Source organism: Bombina bombina, chromosome 4 (genome assembly GCF_027579735.1).
Source record: "Bombina bombina isolate aBomBom1 chromosome 4, aBomBom1.pri, whole genome shotgun sequence".
Lineage (NCBI taxonomy): Eukaryota > Metazoa > Chordata > Amphibia > Anura > Bombinatoridae > Bombina > Bombina bombina.
Window position 1 is genome coordinate 364,633,871 of NC_069502.1, and position 17,771 is coordinate 364,651,641.

At 39.6% G+C, this 17,771-nt stretch overlaps 1 protein-coding gene across 1 annotated transcript in view; it reads left to right on the forward strand.

Moving 5' to 3' along the window:
• Positions 1–7,876, forward strand: part of MYNN (myoneurin) — a 56,553-nt gene extending 48,677 nt beyond the window's left edge. The window contains exons 7-8 of the mRNA XM_053709028.1: positions 5,686–5,772; positions 7,353–7,876. Of these exons, the coding sequence (XP_053565003.1) occupies positions 5,686–5,772; positions 7,353–7,612 (347 nt within the window). The 3' untranslated portion in view covers positions 7,613–7,876. The remainder of the gene's footprint in view (positions 1–5,685; positions 5,773–7,352) is intronic.
• The last annotated feature ends 9,895 nt before the right edge of the window (positions 7,877–17,771 follow it).

A 17,771-nucleotide genomic window follows, 5' to 3' on the forward strand; every position in this document is an offset into this window, starting at 1 on the left:
CTATTTGGGGTTAGCATACAAAGAGAGAAGCGCTCTACCAGGAACGAACAACAGCTCAGTGGCTTGTTCTATGGCGATTTACCACCCAGAAGCAGCCTCTTTTAGACCAGTGTGCTTTTCACAGAAGAAAACTTTCCTGAAGTATATCAGTCTGATCCCGCCAAGTAAGGTCAGTCCAGCCCCGAAATACCAGGCAATTCTCCTCTGAACAAGGAACATGACAACCCCAGACGATAGTTTCGGCCTCCTATGGGCCTCGTCAGTGAGGTGCAGCCACATTCCTCTAAGCACACTGGGCAAGGAGTCCACGTCTGGTTTCCCCCATCACCCATAGGGAGACTTCCCCAGGGTCATAATAATTTGCATAGAAAGAGAGAAGCGCTCTACCAGGAACGAACAACAGCTCAGTGGCTTGTTCTATGGCGATTTACCACCCGGAAGCAGCCTCTTTTAGACCAGTGTGCTTTTCACAGAAGAAAACTTTCCTGAAGTATATCAGTCTGATCCCGCCAAGTAAGGTCAGTCCAGCCCCAAAATACCAGCAATTCTCCTCTGAACAAGGAACATGACAACCCCAGACGATCGTTTCGGCCTCCTATGGGCCTCGTCAGTGAGGTGCAGCCACATTCCTCTAAGCACACTGGGCAAGGAGTCCATGTCTGGTTTCCCCCATCACCCATAGGGAGACTTCCCCAGGGTCATAATAATTTGCATACAAAGAGAGAAGCGCCTCTACCAGGAACGAACAACAGCTCAGTGGCTTGTTCTATGGCGATTTACCACCCGGAAGCAGCCTCTTTTAGACCAGTGTGCTTTTCACAGAAGAAAACGTTCCTGAAGTATATCAGTCTGATCCCGCCAAGTAAGGTCAGTCCAGCCCTGAAATACCAGGCAATTCTCCTCTGAACAAGGAACATGACAACCCCAGACGATCGTTTCGGCCTCCTATGGGCCTCGTCAGTGAGGTGCAGCCACATTCCTCTAAGCACACTGGGCAAGGAGTCCACGTCTGGTTTCCCCCATCACCCATAGGGAGACTTCCCCAGGGTCATAATAATTTGCATACAAAGAGAGAAGCGCTCTACCAGGAACGAACAACAGCTCAGTGGCTTGTTCTATGGCGATTTACCACCCGGAAGCAGCCTCTTTTAGACCAGCGTGCTTTTCACAGAAGAAAACTTTCCTGAAGTATATCAGTCTGATCCCGCCAAGTAAGGTCAGTCCAGCCCCGAAATACCAGGCAATTCTCCTCTGAACAAGGAACATGACAACCCCAGACGATCGTTTCGGCCTCCTATGGGCCTCGTCAGTGAGGTGCAGCCACATTCCTCTAAGCACACTGGGCAAGGAGTCCACGTCTGGTTTCCCCCATCACCCATAGGGAGACTTCCCCAGGGTCATAATAATTTGCATAGAAAGAGAGAAGCGCTCTACCAGGAACGAACAACAGCTCAGTGGCTTGTTCTATGGCGATTTACCACCCGGAAGCAGCCTCTTTTAGACCAGTGTGCTTTTCACAGAAGAAAACTTTCCTGAAGTATATCAGTCTGATCTCGCCATTACCATTTCTATTTGTGGATAAATGTAGATACCAATCAGCAAGCGCTCCCTAGGGTGCTGAACCAAAAATGGTTTATAAGCTTACATTCCTGCTTTTTCAAATAAAGATACCAAGAGAATGAAGAAAAATTGATAATACTAGTAAATTAGGAAGTTGCCTGCTCTATCTGAATCATGAAATAAAAACAAATTGGGTTCAGTATCCCTTTAACATGGGTTCTTTAGCATGGTTTTTGTTGAAACATAGACCTCCTGCCCTTTTTAATTTTCCTTTGCTTTCGGAATTCTTTAGGAAATGGTACAAAATCATATAAACTAGTTCCCCCTAATCTCCATTGACGCCGATATGGTATAATCCTGATATCCCATTATCCCTTACAAAAAGGAGAAATTCTAGTTCATACAATTTGAAGCAGAGTATTATCTCCTGTGCTATGAGTCAAGGGAAACTCAAATCACAGGAAGAGCTGGCTGATAGTAATTTGGACCCCTCTTCCTCTTGGTTCATATACGCACAGATAAATCACTTTAACAACATATAGGCAGAAACATCACAGATACCACACCATTTGAGAAAATATGCATAACCTCTTCACCTCCTAGACGCCTAATATCCATAATATATAAACTTCTTCTAATACCTAAGGAAGACATCCTCCCTATGTACATATCTAAATGACACAAAGAGCTGGGGTCTACTCTTACATCCCAAGAGTGGACAAAAGTTTTTAGGTTGGCTAGAGTTATTTACATCCTATAAAGAGAAGACTATTACTCACTTGTCCATTCATGCTGTCTGTACAGCTTCTCTGCAGTTTCTAGAACTCATCAAAAGCTATTGTCTCCTGTTCAGAGGCTGCTTCAGGATTAGTGTTAATGAGACTGTAAAGTGCTTTAGTGCACTTAAAAAGAGGGCATTTTGTATTTTTAAAAACTGACATGCCTACACTGAAAATATAAACTATTTTGGTCTAATACTTGTGGGGTGTGCCTCTGTGCATTCAGTAGGGCTATGAGAGGAATACATGCTCTCCCACCAATCAGTGTGCACTACTGTTAGTTTCAAAATCAAAATACACAGTTTGAACTTATCCTTTTCATACAAACAATTTATTTTTTATACTTTTATTAAAACCAGCATCCTACAAGTAGCAATCAAGTAATCTCATACAGATTTCTGGTTACATTTTCAATATTTAACCATAATACAAAACCTTTGATTACAATGTGTAAGCAAACAAATACCTTATCCACCTTTTTGAGTCCATTTCACATGACCATTTTTGCTAAAGTCCATTATACCAAAGGCCCTAGAGCATGAACTTAAGAGTAAATATGACTTTAGCAGTTTTGTCTTAGTTACTTACTTTCCACATATGAGCAGAGTTAATCAAACATGTTACAAAACTTTACTGACTTAATATAAGAATGTTAAATATCAAATTTCTATGTTCCTCCCATAGAGCTTTCATTTGATCATATACGGTAGAGCGTTTAAACTTCACATAATAATATTTTGATTACATTCTTGAATCCATTCTGCTATTGTCGAAATGGCATTACTCTTCCAATTTCTCTTGTAAAGTGTATCCAGTCCACGGATTCATCCATTACTTGTGGGATATTTTCCTTCCCAACAGGAAGCTGCAAGAGGATCACCCACAGCAGAGCTGTCTATATAGCTCCTCCCCTAACTGCCACCCCCAGTCATTCTCTTGCAGCTCTCAACAAGGGAAGTAGCTAGAGAGATGTGGTGCATTAATGTAGTTTATCTTCAATCAAAAGTTTATTATTTTCAAATGGTACCGGAGTTGTACTATTTTAGCCTCAGGCAGAAAGTTGAAGAAGAGTCTGCTTGAGGTTTTTGATGATCTTAGAGGTTTGTAACTAAGATCCACTGCTGTTCTCACACATAACTGAAGAGATGGGTAACTTCAGCTGGGGGAATAGCGTGCAGGATTACCTGCTCTGAGGTATGCGCAGTTTTAAATTTTTCTAGAGAGATGATAAGCTAGAAAATGCTGACAGTGCCTGATTTATTTAAGGTAAGCCTGATTACAGTGATTTAATAACAACTGGTATCATGCTTGCTGTAAAGGGTAATATTTTTGTTATTTACTCTCATTACTTAATAGATATAACGTTTGCTTGATGTATATAAACGTTTATTACAAATGGTGATAAAACTTTATTCTGGGGCCAAGTTTTTCCACATGGCTGACTAGATTTTGCCTAGGGATAGTTTTTTAAGGCCCTCTCACTGTGAGTACATGTTGGGAGGGGCCTATTTTCGTGCCTTAATTGCGCAGTAGTTTTTGGAGCTTGAGACATCCAGCTTCCCTGAAGGAGTCCCCTGAACATATAGGACCTCTCTAAAGGGTTTTTGTGCCTTCCAAAGTCGTTGTATGGGCAGGTAGGAGCCACAGTAGAGCTGTGGCAGTTGGTTGTGACTGTTTAAAAACGGTTATATCGTTTTTTTGATCCGGTTTTGAAACTAAGGGGTTAATCATCCATTTGCAAGTGGGTGCAATGCTATTTCAGTCTATTATACACACTGTAAAAATTTCGTAGAATTTACTGCTTTTTTCCCTGTTTTGCAGTTTCTGTGATTGTTTTTTTCTCTTAAAGGCACAGTACCGTTTTTATATTTTGCTTGTTCACAGTTATTAAAGTATTTTCCAAGCTTGCTGGTCTCATTACTAGTCTGTTTAAACATGTCTGACATAAAGGAAACTCATTGTTCATTATGTTTAGACGCCATTGTGGAACCCCCTCTTAGAATGTGTACCAAATGCACTGATTTTACTATAGATTACAAAGACCATATTCTGGCTTTAAAAAATTTATCACCAGAAGAAATTGACAAGGAGGAAGTTATGCCGTCTAACTCTCCCCACGTGTCAGAACCTATAACTCCCGCAGACATGGCGGCAGTTATGAATCATACCCTTACAGAGGTATTATCTAAACTGCCAGGTTTGCAAGGAAAGCGAGACAGCTCTGGGACTAGAATAAATACAGAGCTCTCTGACGCCTATAAAAATATTTAGGCTATTACACACTATATTAAATGGCTTTTTCTGTTGTGTAGAACATTTTTTGGTACCTTTGGGGGTAAGGGTATCCCCAACAACCCAGAAACCTCAATTGTTACCTCTGACCAAAGTGGAGTTAGCTTTAGGCATTGCCATCTGATATGTGTCATGATTCCCACAGGCCCACCACATCTCCAGCATTGCTCTTGAGAGAGCTTATAAATTTTACATAACTAAACTTCAGACTTCAATACCACTTATCTTACAACAACTTGAGGAGTTTGGAAGAGTTTCTAATTTCCTTATTAATGAAAGTATGACATTTTAAATATTAGTCTTACAGAAGAAGATGAACAACAGGTTCGAATGATTTTCCCATTCCGTTGGCAACATTGGTTTTTGAAGTACCTAGGGATATTCTTAGGCCCTACAATGCAAGTAATGATGCATATGGGTAGTACATACAGTGTCCGCTGTCCATACACTGCAAACCAGGCAGACAGGTTCTCAAGTTGAGAACCTTCTCCACAATGGCCTTAGTATATGGGGCTGTAAGTAGTAATTATTCTTGTCATGGAGAACATTCTATTTACTAATGAATATCACAAAAAGTATTGGGCATCTAGCTTCATAAAGAGCTTGCTTAGGATAATCAAATATGTCCTCTGATCAAATGGGTAACTGTATAAAATTTTCTTAATACAATATGTATCAACTAAGAAGTCAAAAGCACCTGTAATGTGTTTTATATGACACATCCATAATTATTACAAAGAAAAGAACTTAGAACTTGTGTCTTGATGGTGTGTTACTACACTGAATCATTGGACAAATGTTTAAAGAACACTTTAAAACACCTTTATTTTGCATTCTGGGTAATACATTTTACTGTGAAGGGGTATCCAAGAAAAAAAAATAGCTATTTTATTTCATTACATTTTTTGTCTTGGTTAATGCTGTATCTATAACACCTACAATAACAAATTTTATTTATTGATGCATAGTATTAGCAGCTTGTGTATGTTCTCAATTAATTTAATAGATGTTTATATGCAGGTAAAACAGAAGATAATATATTCTTAATTTGCAGGAGAAAGGCCTTTTGTATGTGACCTGTGTGGAAATTCATATACGGATGTGAAAAACTTGAAAAAGCACAAATCCAAAATGCATCATGGTAAGTATATTTATGTTCTGTTCCTAATGTACAACTTGTTTCTAGAGGTTTTTACCTGTCATGGAGCAAATTTTGAAAGCACATAGAATTGATGCATTATTAACTTTAGGTTTTGTCCTTTTTAAGTTTTATTATATATAAGCTTTCTGGTTTCTGTTTTGTGCTTAAATGCATTTAGATTTTGTATATATCAGTGTATTGATTGCACTTTAAATCTTTATGTTCAACTGTAACAAATTAGGATTGATCAGAGGAGTTCATTATTTTGTCTGAAGTTCACTTAGGTCTCTGATAATATTCTCTAAGCATTTTACAATTGCAGGTTTTACTGATATATTTCACCAATTGCATTCAGGTGAAGATTGCTCAAAATTCGCAATACATTTATTTAGCTAACATGTAATATATACTATACTAGAAGCAAATGCAAGTTATACTGTAGAGAACATTTTTAGTTTAATTTATATTTGCTGCAAACTGAACATTTATATTAGTGTTATGTGTTCCCCTATTAATCTTACTCTACCCTGTGAGATTCTCTATCCCAGAAAGCTTCATCACTTCCTATCAAAGGCTGCTCTCTGGGACTTCCAGGTTCCACCCCTTTTCTTACAAAATTTAGTTCTGCCCCTGCACTATAATTTCATTCCAAGATGGAGAGTTTTTAAGAATTGGGCCCTGATTCATGTTTCCAATTTCAACTATACCCTTTGATCACCAGAGAGGGCTGAAGCATACTGCTCTTCTTTCTCTGGCAACCATTGGGTTAAGAAAGGCAAAAATGGCTACAACTCCAGACTTACTCCCTACAGGCAAAATAAGACTTGGTGTATCAATAAATTGTTATTCTTTTTTAGTAGACATAATCATCTTGTTTTCCATAAGCTTTCAAGATCTCACAGGTGTCTTTAGATCTATTTAAATATTTTGCTTTTGACTTTATGAATATGCCAATCCATCTTTTCAATGTGTCATAACATTTTTGTACTACACAGATTTTCTTCGGAGGTAAGAATGCATCTAAACAATTTGGTCTTTTGGCTCTCTTAATGCTATAACTGCTACAGACACAATCCTTAGCATAAACAGTTATTAATTAAAACTTGTTTATCCTAAGGAAATACTGAAGCAAAGAAGTACATTTATGTGTAAACCAGTTTTACTATGGGGTACAGTTCTATAAAAGCTTTCTGATACAGCACAGATTGTACTAATAAATCATCCATTTAAAAGACTGCCATTTATTACTGATGCCTAAAAAATGTGTTGTAATAGTGTAAATGCAAACTAATACAGCAGTACCAGTTATGTACTTCCTGCCTATGTTCATTGGCTGATAGGTACTTCTATCTAATGCTCATTGGCTGATAAGTGGAAATGTTTATTGTACCTGTTAGCCAATGAACATGATTAGTATGTTTATTAGACCATGAGCATTGGTAGAAAGTACAAAGCTGATACTTTTGCATTTGTTGTTATTTAATTTTTATCAATATCTCTTTACATTCATTTTTGGTGCAAAAGGTAGGATGGGGTTTTCAGGAATGACATATTACAAGCTGTATTTTATTATATTGTAGGAACTGAGAAAACAACTGAAACTCTAGAAAATGACAACACTTTAAATGAAGAGGATCATATGAAGAATAATCCTCTGCAAGACAACCTTGATTTGAAACCTGAATTTTCTTTATCATTAACTCTCCCTATTGGCCCAGAAGACCATCAGATGTTGCTGCCACTAACCGATAGCCAGTGTCTATCTTCAGAAACACTCCTTAGATCATCTGCCACCAATTATTCAGAACCACAGTTCATTTTTTTACAGCAGCTGTATTGATTAGAACATTTTAAAAATCAAAAGGATGCAAGAAATAATTGTATGTTTCAGTTAACCAGAACATTATCATGGTATCTTCTAAATTTACCAAAATAGGTTTTTGTGAAAGTGTTCTCAAAACTAGACAGAAATATTAAAATAAACTCTTAGGGCGATATTATATTCTGTTACTGAAGCTTGCAGTCAGTACTTTTTCTACAGATTATTTTTATTAAAGTCTACCAGAATGTTTGTATAAATTATTATAAAGGGATTTCTACAGGATACCCCCAGTATGTCTTGTATACTATTTTTCACCAACATGTTTTGTTGCCAATCATTTTTGGATGCAATTTTGACAGTTGAAGACAAATTTTAGAATTGGAATGATTTCTCAGTGTAATTTCTCCAACATTGGTGTGTCCGGTCCATGGCTTCATCCTTACTTGTGGGATATTCTCTTCCCCTACAGGAAATGGCAAAGAGAGCACCCAGCAAGAGCTGTCCATATAGCTCCCCCTCTGGCTCCGCCCCCCAGTCATTCTCTTTGCCGCTCTGAACAAGTAGCATCTCCACGGGGATGGTAAAGAGTATGTGGTGTTAGTTGTAGTTTTTTATTCTTCTATCAAGAGTTTGTTATTTTAAAATAGTGCCGGTTTGTACTATTTACTCTAAAACAGAAAAATGATGAAGAGTTCTGTTTAAAGAGGAGTATGATTTTAGCAGCAGTAACTAAAATCAATTGCTGTTCCCACGCAGGAATGTTGAGCCCAGAGAACTTCAGTTGGGGGGAACAGTTTGCAGACTTTTCTGCTCAAGGTATGATCAGTCATATTTCTAACAAGACATGTTAATGCTAGAAGACTGTCAGTTTTCCCTTAAGGGGTAAGTAAGCCATTTTCTTAGACTCATAACAGATTAAGGCTTACAAATGGGCTCTACACTGGTTGACACTATTGTGGGCTAAATCGATTGTTTTATTTCATATTTTAATGGCATTTAGAGTGTTTTGTGCACTTAAAAGCACTTTTGGGAAAGTTTTTATCGCCTGGCATTTAGTTAGACGGCTATTTCAGTCAGAAAGGCCCCTTCACTTTGGTATGCAGAGGAAGGAGGCCCCGTTTTCGCGCCTCAATTGCGCAGTTTACTTCTATGGCAGTGCATGCAGCTTCATGTGAGGGGTCCTGTGGCATACTAAAACGGACTCTGGAAGGTTTATTTCATTGCTGAATAACTCTCAGGGAAGGTAAAAAGCCGCAGCAAGGCTGTGGCTGTGATTGTAGTGTACTAAAATTGTCTAATTGAACAAATAGCTCCGGTTTGCTCATTTTAAGGGTTAAAGTGTTGAAACTTGGTGTGCAATACTTTCAAGGCATTAGGACTCTGGGGTGACAATTTTGTAAAAATTGGACATTGCCTTCATTGTTTTTCAATATATCAGAAATAAAGTGTGCCTGTTTATTATTTAAAGGGACAGTAACGCTTTTCTTTAAAAACGCTTTTATTGCATTATTAGCCTGCCAAATTCTGTCTAACATGTCTATACCTTCAGATGGCTTATGTTCTGTGTGTATGAAAGCCAAGGTGGTTCCCCCAATTAATGTATGCGCAAATTGTGTCATAGCGTCCAAACAAAGTATGGACAGTACTGCCACATTGAATAAGATTGCCCAAGATGATTCTTCTAATGAAGGTAGTGGGGATAGTTCTTCATCCTCTCCTTCTGTGTCAACACCAGTTTTGCCCGCGCAGGCGATACCTAGTACATCTAGCGCGCCAATGCTTGTTACTATGCAACAATTAACAGCAGTAATGGATAATTCTATAACAAATCTGTTATCCAAACTGCCATCCTACCCTAGAAAGCGTGACAGCTCAGTTTTAAATACAGAAGATGAGCAGGTTGGCGCTGAGGACAATTTATCAGTTATACCCTCACATCAATCTGAATTGGCAGTGAGGGAGGGCCTGTCTGAGGGGGAAATTTCTGATTCAGGAAAAGTTTCTCAGCAGGCAGACACTGATGTCGTAACATTTAAATTTAAGTTAGAACATCTCCGCGCCCTGCTTAAGGAGGTCCTAACTACTCTTGATGACTGTGATTCTTTGGTAATTCCAGAGAAATTGTGCAAGATGGACAAATTCTTAGAGGTCCCAGTGCACGCTGATGCCTTTCCGATACCCAAGCGGGTGGCGGATATAGTGACTAAGGAGTGGGAAAAGCCAGGTATACCTTTTGTTCCACCTCCTATATTCAAGAAAATGTTCCCCATTGTTGACCCCAGAAGGGACGCATGGCAAACGGTTCCTAAGGTTGAGGGGGCAGTGTCAACGGTTGAGGGGGCAGTGTCAACGTTGGCTAAGCGCACAACTATTCCTATTGAGGACAGTTGCGCTTTTAAAGATCTTATGGATAAAATATTGGAAGGATTGCTAAAAAAGATATTTGTTCAGCAAGGTTTCCTGCTTCAACCAATCTCGTGCATTATTCCTGTCACCACGGCAGCGTATTTCTAGTTCGAGGAACTAGAAAATTCGCTCCAAAAAGAGACTCCATATGATGAAGTCATGGACAGAATTCACGCACTAAAGTTGGCTAATTCCTTTATTTTGGATGCCGCTTTCCAATTGGCTAAGTTAGCGGCGAAAAATTCAGGGTTTGCAATAGTGGCGCGCAGAGCGCTTTGGCTAAAATCCTGGTCGGCGGATGTGTCGTCCAAGAATAAATTGCTTAATATTCCTTTCAAGGGTAAGACCCTTTTCGGGCCGGAATTGAAAGAGATTATTTCAGACATTACTGGTGGAAAGGGACATGCCCTCCCACAGAATAGGCCTTTCAAGGCTAAGAACAAATCTAATTTTCGTTCCTTTCGCAATTTCAGGAACGGACCGAATCCTAACTCTGCGGCCTCCAGACAAGAAGGCAACTCTTCCCAGCCTAAGCCAGCATGGAAACCATTGCAAGGCTGGAACAAGGGTAAACAGGCCAAGAAGCCTGCTGCTGCTACCAAGACAGCACGAAGGGGTAGCCCCCGATCCGGGATCGGATCTAGTAGGGGGCAGACTTTCTCTCTTCGCTCAGGCTTGGGCAAGAGACGTTCCGGATCCCTGGACACTAGAAATAGTCTCTCAGGGGTATCTTCTAGAGTTCAAGGAACTTCCTCCAAGGGGAAGGTTCCACATGTCTCGCTTATCTTCAGACCAGATAAAGAGAAAGGCATTCTTACATTGCGTAGGAGACCTATTAAAAATGGGAGTGATAAACCCAGTTCCAACAGCGGAACAAGGTCTGGGTTTTTACTCAAACCTGTTTGTAGTTCCCAAAAAAGAGGGAACTTTCAGGCCAATTCTGGATCTAATTCTGGATCTAAAAATTCTAAACAAATTCCTCAGAGTTCCATCATGGAAACCATTCGGACAATTTTACCAACAATCCAGGAGGGTCAATATATGACTACCGTGGACTTAAAGGATGCGTACCTGCATATTCCTATCCACAAAAATCATCATCAGTTCCTGAGGTTCGCCTTTATGGACAAACATTACCAGTTCGTGGCTCTTCCGTTCGGTTTAGCCACTGCTCCCAGAATCTTCACAAAGGTGCTAGGGTTCCTTCTAGCGGTTCTAAGACCGAGGGGCATTGCTGTAGCACCTTACCTAGACGACATTCTAATCCAAGCGTCGTCTCTTTCCAAAGCAAAGGCTCATACAGACATTGTTCTAGCCTTTCTCAGATCTCACGGATGGAAGGTGAACGTAGAAAAGAGTTCCCTGTCCCCGTCAACAAGAGTTCCCTTTTTGGGAACAATAATAGATTCTTTAGAAATGAAGATCTTCCTGACAGAGGTTAGAAAGTCAAAGCTTCTAAACGCTTGTCAAGTTCTTCACTCTATTCTTCAGCCTTCCATAGCTCAGTGCATGGAAGTAGTAGGATTGATGGTTGCAGCAATGGACATAGTTCCTTTTGCTCGAATTCATCTAAGACCATTACAACTGTGCATGCTCAATCAGTGGAATGGGGACTATGCAGACTTGTCTCCCCAGATTCAAGTAGACCAGGTAACCAGGGATTCTCTCCACTGGTGGTTGTCTCATGATCACCTGTCTCAGGGAATGAGTTTCCGCAGACCAGAGTGGGTCATTGTCACGACCGACGCCAGTCTCTTAGGCTGGGGTGCAGTCTGGGACTCTCTGAAAGCTCAAGGTCTATGGTCTCGAGAAGAGTCTCTTCTTCCGATAAACATTTTAGAACTGAGAGCGATATTCAATGCGCTCCTGGCGTGGCCTCACCTAGCAAAGGCCAAATTCATAAGGTTCCAGTCGGACAACATGACGACTGTAGCGTACATCAATCATCAGGGGGGAACAAAGAGTTCCTTAGCGATGAGAGAGGTATCCAAGATCATCAAATGGGCGGAGGATCACTCCTGCCACCTATCTGCAATTCACATCCCAGGAGTGGACAACTGGGAGGCGGATTATTTGAGTCGTCAGACTTTTCATCCGGGGGAGTGGGAACTCCACCCGGAGGTTTTTGCCCAGTTAACTCAACTATGGGGCATTCCAGATATGGATCTGATGGCGTCTTGCCAGAACGCAAAGGTTCCTCGATACGGGTCCAGATCCAGGGATCCCAAGGCGACACTGGTGGATGCATTAGTGGCGCCTTGGTCGTTCAACCTAGCTTATGTATTTCCACCGTACCCTCTCCTTCCCAGGCTTGTAGCCAGGATCAAACAGGAGCAGGCCTCGGTGATTCTAATAGCCCCTGCGTGGCCACGCAGGACTTGGTATGCAGACCTGGTGAATATGTCATCGGCTCCACCATGGAAGCTACCTTTGAGGCAGGATCTTCTAGTACAAGGTCCATTCGAACATCCAAATCTAGTCTCTCTCCAACTGACTGCATGGAAATTGAACACTTGATTCTATCTAAGCGTGGGTTTTCAGATACAGTCATAGATACTCTGGTTCAAGCCAGAAAACCTGTAACTAGGAAGATTTACCATAAGATATGGCAAAAATATATCCGTTGGTGCGAATCCAAGGGATTCCCTTGGAGTAAAATTAAAATTCCTAGGATACTTTCCTTTCTCCAAGAAGGTCTGGATAAAGGTTTGTCAGCTAGTTCCTTAAAAGGACAGATATCTGCTCTGTCTGTTTTGTTACACAAACATCTGGCAGCAGTGCCAGATGTACAAGCGTTTGTACAGGCGTTAGTTAGAATCAAGCCTGTTTACAGACCCATGACTCCTCCTTGGACTCTAAATTTAGTTCTTTCAGTTCTTCAGGGGGTTCCATTTGAACCCATGCATTCCATAGATATTAAGTTACTATCTTGGAAAGTTCTGTTTTTGGTTGCTATTTCTTCTGCTAGAAGAGTTTCTGAATTATCTGCTTTGCAGTGTACTTCTCCCTATCTGGTATTCCATACAGATAAGGTAGTTTTACGTACCAAGCCTGGTTATTTTCCAAAGGTCGTTTCCAACAGGAATATTAACTAGGAAATTGTTGTTCCTTCTCTGTGTCCGAATCCAGTTTCAAAGAAGGAACGCTTGTTACACAATCTAGATGTGGTCCGTGCTTTAAAGTTCTATTTAGAAGCAACAAAGGATTTCAGACAGACATCATCCTTGTTTGTTGTGCATTCTGGTAAGAGGAGAGGGCAGAAAGCTACTGCTACCTCTCTTTCTTTTTGGCTGAAAAGCATCATCCGATTGGCTTATGAGACTGCCGGACGGCAGCCTCCTGAACGAATTACAGCTCATTCTACTAGAGCTGTGGCTTCCACATGGGCCTTCAAGAACGAGGCTTCTGTTGATCAGATCTGTAAGGCAGCGACTTGGTCTTCTCTGCATACTTTTGCCAAATTTTACAAATTCGATACTTACGCTTCTTCGGAGGCTATTTTTGGGAGAAAGGTTTTGCAAGCCGTGGTGCCTTCCGTTTAGGTAACCTGGTTTGCTCCCTCCCTTCATCCGTGTCCTAAAGCTTTGGTATTGGTTCCCACAAGTAAGGATGAAGCCGTGGACCGGACACACCAATGTTGGAGAAAACAGAATTTATGTTTACCTGATAAATTTCTTTCTCCAACGGTGTGTCCGGTCCACGGCCCGCCCTGGTTTTTAATCAGGTTTGAAAAATGTCTTTCTTTATACACTACAGTCACCACGGCACCCTATGGTTTCTCCTTTTTCTCCTAACCGTCGGTTGAATGACTGGGGGGCGGAGCCAGAGGGGGAGCTATATGGACAGCTCTTGCTGGGTGCTCTCTTTGCCATTTCCTGTAGGGGAAGAGAATATCCCACATGTAAGGATGAAGCCGTGGACCGGACACACCGTTGGAGAAAGAAATTTATCAGGTAAACATAAATTCTGTTTTTTATAGAAAAATAATAATTGCATTCTACTTAAAAAGTACCCTGCTATGTTGTTGCCCAATTCCTTCTATACTATATTTATTTATACATTTGTGTTAGCCAGAGGGTACATTTTGACATCAAATACCAGGGCCAATCATTTTAATATTGTGTTAAATAAGCAAAAAATATTTATATATTGTGCTATGGAAAACCAGCAAACAAATGTTATCAATATCATTTAATTTATATAAAACACTAATTTATTTTATGACAAAACAATCTTATTATTTACATGTTAATGTGTGAAATCAGGGTTTTTTCTTGCTGCATCAGATAAATCTTGTTTTTAAACATCTTTTCTGTGTGCAGCACGTCTGGTAGTATGTTGTAGTAATAGAGATAATATTCTCTTGGTGCCTTATTGCTTATAATTCAGGCTACAGAGGGTAGTGGTTACTATGTTCTGCGTTTCACTGAGAACAGCAACAGGAAATTGTGCTGCACTACAGGGGCGAGATCCGATAAAGATCGTAGTTTGCGGCGCAAGCGAGGGAACCAACGCCGCCCGTAGTTTCAGCTTGCAACTTGAGCTATTCCATATACGGCGCCGTCAGATGCTAAAGTGCCGTAAGTCGGATAAACCAGCAATGTCCAGAAATCTGCGTAAGTACAAATTTCTGGAGTCGCCAGTGACTTACGGCACTTTAGAAACTGCCGGTGCCTACAAAAGCTGACTAAGTTATGAAATCACCCGTACTGCCTAACACGCCTCCCAAACATAGCCCGACATGTCTAACTCTCTATCCGCTATCCCCCCTCACTCTCCTAATAATAAATGCATTAACCCCTAAACCGCCGCCACCTAATAAAGTTATTAACCCCTAAACCACTGCCACCTACATTAACTACCCCTAATGTGAGTTCCTACCCCACCGCCACCTACATTAACTACCCCCTAATGTGAGCCCCTATACCGCCGCCAGCTATATTACCTACCCCCTAATGTGAGCTCCTACCCCGCCGCCAGCTATTTTAACTACCCCCTAATGTGAGCCCCTACCCCGCCGCCAGCTATATTAAAATTATTAACCCCTAATCTAATCCCCCTACCCCGCCGCCAGCTATATTAAATAATTAATCCCTAATCTAATCCCCCTACACCGCCGCTACCTATATTAAATTAATTAACCCCTAATCTAATCCCCCTACACCGCCGCCACCTATATTAAATTAATTTACCCCTAAAATACTAAACTATCACTACCACTAAACCTAAGTCTAACCCTACAAATAGCTCTGAAAAGGGCTTTTCTTTCATGTAATTAGCAAGAGTCCATGAGCTAGTGACGTATGGGATATACATTCCTACCAGGAGGGGCAAAGTTTGCCAAACCTTAAAATGCCTATAAATACACCCCTCACCACACCCACAATTCAGTTTTACAAACTTTGCCTCCTGTGGAGGTGGTGAAGTAAGTTTGTGCTAGATTCTACGTTGATATGCGCTTCACAGCAGGCTGGAGCCCGGTTTTCCTCTCAGAGTGCAGTGAATGTCGGAGGGATGTGAAGAGAGTATTGCCTATTTGAATTCAATGGTCTCCTTCTACAGGATCTATTTCATAGGTTCTCTGTTATCGGTCATAGAGATTCATCTCTTACCTCCCTTTTCAGATTGACGATATACTCCTATATACCATTACCTCTACTGATTCTCATTTCAGTACTGGTTTGGCTATCTGCTATATGTAGATGAGTGTCCTGGGGTAAGTAAGTCTTATTTTTTGTGACACTCTAAGCTATGGTTGGGCACTTTATACGTAAAGTTCTAAATATATGTCTTTAAACTTATATTTGCCATGATTCAGGATAATCAGTATTCCTTCTTTCAGACTGTCAGTTTCATTATTTGGGAAAATGCATATGAATAAAATATTTTTTCTTACCTTAAAGAAATTTTATTGACTTTTTCCTTGCGGGCTGTTAGGCTCGCGGGGGCAGAAAATGCTTCAATTTATTTCGTCATTCTTGGCGCAAACTTTTTTGGCGCAAAATTTTGTCATTTCCGGCGCCATAGTTGACGCCGGAAGTTTACACGTGGTTGCGTCATTTTTGACGCATGTGTGTTACAGCCATTTTTTTGCGCCAAAAAGTGTGGGCATCATACTTGGCGCCAAAAAATGTGGGCGCCATATTTGGCGCCACTTTTTTTTTTTCACATTATTTAAGTCTCACTTTTTTGTTGCTTCTGGTTGCTAGAGGCTTGTTTGTTTTGCATTTTTCCCCATTCCTGAAACTGTCATTTAAGGAATTTGAAAATTTTGCTTTATATGTTGTTTTTTTCTATTACATATTGCAAGATTTTCCATAAATTATTCCTGGATCAGAACATACTGAGGGATTCCTGTTGACTAAGAAGTCCTACCAAAGCTAAGTTCATTTATTTTAAATGTTATGAATCTTTATCTTTAGCTATGGTTTGTAATAAGTTATCATGATAAACTTTTACATGCAGAATCCATTAGTATTTATGCTTTATATAGTGCTATTCTTTTTATATCTTATGTACAAGATATACTTAGAAGATTTAGAAGAATATTTTTCTGATTCTAGGTTAAGGCTTTGTTTGACTTTGCGCCTTCTATTAAAAAATATTTTAGGTCTTTTTCAAACTTCTTTTTGATGAAGTTTCAAATGACCAACAACATACTGAATTATCCTTCTCTGATGATGTTTTTTCTCTTTCAGAACTTTTCTTCATCAGATATTGACACTAACAAATCTACTTTTTAATTTTTTATTAGAGTACATTTGTTTTTTGTTGAAAAGGTGTTGATTATTTTGGATATTGAGGTAACTAGTTCTTTTTCAAAACTAGCTAACATTTTATTTCTGCTTATTTTATCTTCTGTGTCTTCAGAGGTTTTTTTTCCATTCCTTCATACTAGGGAATGGAATAGGCTGACAATTTTCTTCAAAGGTTTTAAATTATATTCTTTGCCGGCAGTTAAATTCAATTTTGAGGGTTCTCCAATTTAATGGGGCTATCTCTACTCCTGCTAAATTATGCTATTGTTTCTATAGCAAAATAGTATTTATTTTCTTTTTAAATGGTTGTATCCTATTTAAGGAAATTTTTTTATTTACAGGTACTTTTCTTGGACCTGTAATTTATTTAGATGATGTTGCTTTTGCTCCATTTTTTTCTGTTTACTTTAAAGATCAAGTATCAGATTATGTATTATTTAGCATTGTTAAGGGACAAAGTCTACTGCTCATTTGAGGTTCAGACTGGGTGCTGTTGTATTTGTCTTGTTGTCTTGCATTTTTGTTTATGCAAGTCCGGTGTGTTCTGGTCCCTTAACTGGATTAACATGCTAATAATTTTATTTGTTTCTTCATTTTTATTGAATATTTTCACAAATGAGGTTTAATCTATGTCTTTAGCTGTTTTTAGCTAGAAGAAATTTTGTGATTTCTAAAAAATCCTAATTTCTTTTTTTTCCAAGATAATCAATTATTTGATTCATATTGGATTCAATTCTTAACTGTTACTCTGGGCTTCAAGATTAAGTTCTTAGACTAAAACTTTAAGCTTATTTTAGTTTGGTTGTTCTTACTAAAAAACAAAATTCTAAATTCTTACCCAAGTAACATGTTTTTATTTAGAAGTTTTTTTGGTTCTATTCGGTCCAAAATTCTTAGATTTTGGGTACAAAATAAAATTTGAAGTAAAACCGTCTGTGAGAAGTCTTTTTCTCTCTATTATATTCCAGCTATTCCAGTAAGGCTAACACTTTCCTTAATGTGTTTCAGTCCCA